The following is a 4,751-nucleotide window of genomic DNA, read 5'->3' on the forward strand; positions in this document are numbered from 1 at the left end:
TAAACTTTTTTTTTTCTTGTAACCTTATCAAATCTGATTTATTAGGGTGTGGAGATATGAATTATACCTATAACCACCACTATTTTTTCAAAATGCTCTTCACTTATTATTATTATTTTTTGTTTTTTACTAAACCAAATACTCAAGAGAATTTTTACATTCATGTATTTAAAGATTAAATAAATTAAATAAGCATGTGCGTACCACATTTTAAAAGGATAACCTGTACCCAAAGACTTAGAAAGATCAAGAAAACGAAAAAAGGATCGATGTTGTGCCAAAATGTTATTAAGTGGATAACCTGTTAAAAAAAAAAGAAAAGAAAAAAAGGAAAAAGAAAGGCAAGGTATATATGCCTTTGACATGCGTACCTGCAACAAGGTTGTGAAAGGTTGGCTGGGGCCAGATCTGCCTACGTTCCTGATATATATTCCTTACTTTTACATATATCTATGTATTCCTTTATCTTGTTGCAAGAGAAAAGAAGAATTACGATAGAAAAAAATTCTTTATTTGGTTTAATCAGTAATCAGAGATCCTCTAAACCTTCAAATACCTGCCGAATCTCTGACGCTAATTCCCATCCTTGATATCATAACCTCAAATCTCAAAGACTTTGGAAAAGGAGCAAACTAGACATCGAACGATACAGCAATATATTTTGGGATCAGCCATGGGTGTTCTTGGGGCGATCGCTAAACATTTGGATGCTTTAATCGGGTATTTGCATATTAAAAATCCTTCTACATGTACACAAACATTTATGTCGAATTTAAATGTTAGATTTATTAACCATCATGTGTTATGAGACATAACAAAATCCTATATATATATATATATATTGTGTTGATCAATCTCCGACAACTTTATGGTTTTGTTTACAGGCCAGGAGCAATGCTTGTCTATCCTTTGTAAGTGGCCACTAGTACCATGATCATGATTAATGAATTACAAAAGAAAATAATAAATATTTGTTTCTTACTATATATATCTATATATATAATATGAATAAATGAATAAGCAGATATGCATCAATTCGAGCAATCGAGAGCCCCTCATCACTAGACGATCAGCAATGGCTAACATATTGGGTCTTATATTCTTTCATTACACTATTTGAGCTTTCTTGTTGGAAGGTCCTCGTTTGGTAATAAGATTTTTTTTTTTTTTGGGATAAAAAATATCATGCGCTATCTAGTAAAACGGTCATAATCATATCTAACATGCAAGTAGTAATACTTTTCAGGGTTCCAATTTGGCCGTACATGAAGCTTTTGTTTTGCATGTGGTTGGTGTTGCCGATTTTCAATGGGGCAGCATATATTTACGGAAATATTGTGAGGAAATATGTAAAGATTGGGGGTTATATGAGCTCCAATTATCCAGAAAGTCAAAGAAAAGTCCTCGAGATGATGAGCCTTGATGCAAGGAAATCTGTTGAACGTTACATCGATAGATATGGACCTGATGCTTTTGATAGAGTCATCAAAGCGGTAATGATAAAACAGAAAAATAATAATAAAAATAATAGTTTCTCCCCATTTTTAATATGTTTTTTATGAGATTTTTACGGTACGATTTGAAGAAAGAATAAATTATTAACGGATTTTTATTTTTCAGGCGATTTTTGTTAGTTAATTAATTTTGATGTGATTTTAACCTAATTCCACTAATCATGTGTGATTCTACAGTAGAAATACCCAAATTCTACATGCTTATGAGAAATTTCGAAAAAAAAATAATAATTCCTTGCACTTATTTTATTTTATTTTTATATTCATGCTTAGTTTGGATTTGATTTTTGCAGGCGGAAAAAGAAGCGAGGAAGCAATGAGCCATTGACAACTGAGAAATCTGTTGATCGGCAAATGGAAAACACGAATGATTAATATTGCTTCCAAGGGAGAAAACGAACTATGCATGCTGCAGAAAATAAATAATACGTGGTAGTCTTGTTGTATAGCTTGTGATCATGACTTGTGAAGATGGAAAACTAAGAGAAAAAAAAAAATTTCTGTGTCCACTAATATTTTAACACAAAATTATCTAGCAATGTTTAAGTTTTATATTGATCAATAACAACTTACTACCCAAAAAAAAAAAAAAAAAAAAAAAGTTGAGAAGTCGTTTCTGAAAGTTTTAAGGATGAAAAACCATGTCCTCGGCACTCATTTGCTGTAAATGCATGTCATTGATTATTTTAAGGACAGCTTTCACAAGCCAATATTTATTGTTTTTTTTTTAAATGCCAATTATCGTTGACTAGACAAAACTTACATTTGTTCATTTTTTACATATACTAGTTAAGTTCACGTCTGACCTCTTTATACAAGTTGGATAATATTGTATATTCTTAAAATACTATAGTTGCATTTAGTTAATAAATGTTTTGAAAACCATAACGAAAACAAAAAATACGAAAACAAAAAATTATGAGAATGATTTTTGTTAAAAAAAAAAGACAATTAAAAAAGTATTTTCTAGGCGATTAAAAAATTTTATTAGGCAATTAAAAAAGTATTTATAAAGACAATATTATAAAAAAGATATTTAAATATTTTCAGCAAACTTATTTTAATAAGGACGAATAAAATATTAAAAAATTATTTTCATTATATAACTATTATCAATAGATCAGAGAAAGGGCACAAAAATACAAAACAGATGATCCAAAAGTTTAAATATATAGTTAACTGTAAGAGGATGAATAGTAAATGCATTGAGCTTTCTTATATGTTATAGATAGAAGAGATAAAATCTTTCTTGGTGTATTCTCTCATTTGCTCGTGTCAGCTCTACTCTTTTTTTTTTTTTTTTTTTTTTCCCTTTTTGTTCTTTTTTGCCAAAAGCTCCTCAACAATAAAGTTATTGATAAATTTTATTTTTCTCTCTAAATTTTAGTTTCTTTGTCACTTTATCCCCTAACTTTAAAAATTAGTGTGCGCACTCTCGAAACTTTGAAACATTATTTACTTGACTCCTTTTATTTATTTGACTAACGGATTTAATGATGCGACAATTATTGTAGGAATAGTTTAATGAATTATTTACATAAATACCCCTTGAAGCATGTATTATATTTTAAAATGCCTCTTGATTTATCAAAACACATCAAAATGTCTTTAATCTTTTGAAAAACATAATAAAATAATAATTTTACTTATGTGGCATGTCATTAAAAATGAATTAGAAATTAAATTTAATTTTGAACAATTAAAAGAGATTAAAGATTGAAAAATATAAATATAAAAATGCTTCACTTCAAAATATTCAAAAATTAAATGAATGAACTATTTTTTTTTTCAAAAATCAAAGCCCAAAAGAAACCCGTTTTTCTAAATTTAAAATCTAGGAGAAAAAAGAAGATGCATGATACAACGACTAGTATCAAACACAATCATCAAGAGAATTCCAATATACATGCAATTATATACAAATAACAGAGATAACTAGTATATAACTGAAAAGTAAATTCATTATAATAACTCAACCAATATTACAAAGCAATTCAAGAATAAAAAACAAGAACATTTGGAAACACGAAAATTTATATATATATCCTAAGAATGTATAGGAATATCTGTATACTGGAAATCCCTCTCGTAAGCTCTTAAACTGCAGGTGGAAGTCATGTAGGAATTGGTGTTGGCCAAGAAGGATGCACGAGAGTAAAAACACCCAAGAGTTCTTGGAACTTTTCATCTTTATAAGGTAGAGCATATTCATCGCCATCTGGGAATTCGCCAACTTTTTCATACTTGTCTTCTCCAATCTTGTACTCACAAATAACATGGTTATTATGGCCACATAATACAAAAATCACATCACCATTATTTGGATGAAAAGAAAGCACCGACATGTTTGTATTTTCCAATGTCTGTTTTATGCTAACCTCATGCATTAAAAGCCATGGTACTTCTTTTTCTGATGCATCATTCAATTCCCAAACTTTTAACACAAAGACGATGTTCATGTCCTTAACATGACTAAGAAACTGCGACAGCCGCAGCCGCCCATCGACCACTCCGAGGCACAGGTTGTCCTTCGAAGCCTGCCATCCGTGGCCAAATCCGCGAGGAAGGTCAATAAAACGGCATCGGTTTGCAACTGTAGTAGTACTAGTGCTAGTCACATTCTTGAACGGATTGATTGCAAGAATTCCTTTTATCTGTTTTCTAACATCCCCTGCCAATAGCCATTGCAGCATTCCGTTATCAGTCGCAACAGCCTGGATGAGCGACGGAGTCCATGGAATTCTGAGATCCAGCGCCGCACTACAAGAAAATGGGCTATTAGCGACGACAAAGTCATTGCAAAAAATATAAAGTCGTCACAAATGAATTTTTAGCGACCACTTGTCGTCGCAAACCTGTCGTTGCAGTTGTATAGTCACAAAAACAATTTTTGCGACAACAGCTTTTCGTCGCAATTATATTTGCGATGACAATCGTCGCAAATAAGTCGCGGCAATTATTTCGTCAGGTACATCGTTAAGATACATGACATTAAGTATTTGCGATGACATTTTTCGAATTAAGTCGTCGCAAAAGACGCAGACTTAGCGAACGTGGCTTATATTTTTTGCGACCACATATGTCGTCGCAAACAATATTTTAATATTTTATTTATTTTTTCTCATTTTAATAATTATATCAAATATAATTCATGATATTAAATATAAATAAAAATTAAATAAAAAGAAATAAATAATAAAAAATATAAATAAAAATTATTATTGTAAAAAGTAATTA

At 30.5% G+C, this 4,751-nt stretch overlaps 1 protein-coding gene across 1 annotated transcript; it reads left to right on the plus strand.

The window, feature by feature from the left end:
* Positions 1-581: 581 nt before the first annotated feature.
* LOC21395891 (HVA22-like protein f) lies at positions 582-2,083 on the plus strand. Its single transcript, XM_024172073.1, has 5 exons — positions 582-720; positions 885-911; positions 1,025-1,147; positions 1,247-1,493; positions 1,808-2,083. The coding sequence occupies exons 1-5, from the start codon at positions 674-676 to the stop codon at positions 1,832-1,834; spliced, it is 471 nt and encodes a 156-aa protein (XP_024027841.1). The 5' UTR covers positions 582-673; the 3' UTR covers positions 1,835-2,083.
* The last annotated feature ends 2,668 nt before the right edge of the window (positions 2,084-4,751 follow it).

The sequence above is a fragment of the Morus notabilis genome, unplaced genomic scaffold (genome assembly GCF_000414095.1).
Source record: "Morus notabilis unplaced genomic scaffold, ASM41409v2 Scaffold702, whole genome shotgun sequence".
Taxonomy (NCBI): domain Eukaryota; kingdom Viridiplantae; phylum Streptophyta; class Magnoliopsida; order Rosales; family Moraceae; genus Morus; species Morus notabilis.

What these genes read in the sequence shown, in the direction of transcription:
- LOC21395891 (XM_024172073.1), top strand. Translation starts at nt 674, where the DNA reads ATGGGTGTTCTTGGGGCGATCGCTAAACATTTGGATGCTTTAATCGG. An exon ending in GCAATGCTTGTCTATCCTTT is followed by an intron (nt 912 to 1,024) that starts GTAAGTGGCCAC and finishes ATGAATAAGCAG; the next exon opens with ATATGCATCAATTCGAGCAA. An exon ending in TTGATAGAGTCATCAAAGCG is followed by an intron (nt 1,494 to 1,807) that starts GTAATGATAAAA and finishes TGATTTTTGCAG; the next exon opens with GCGGAAAAAGAAGCGAGGAA.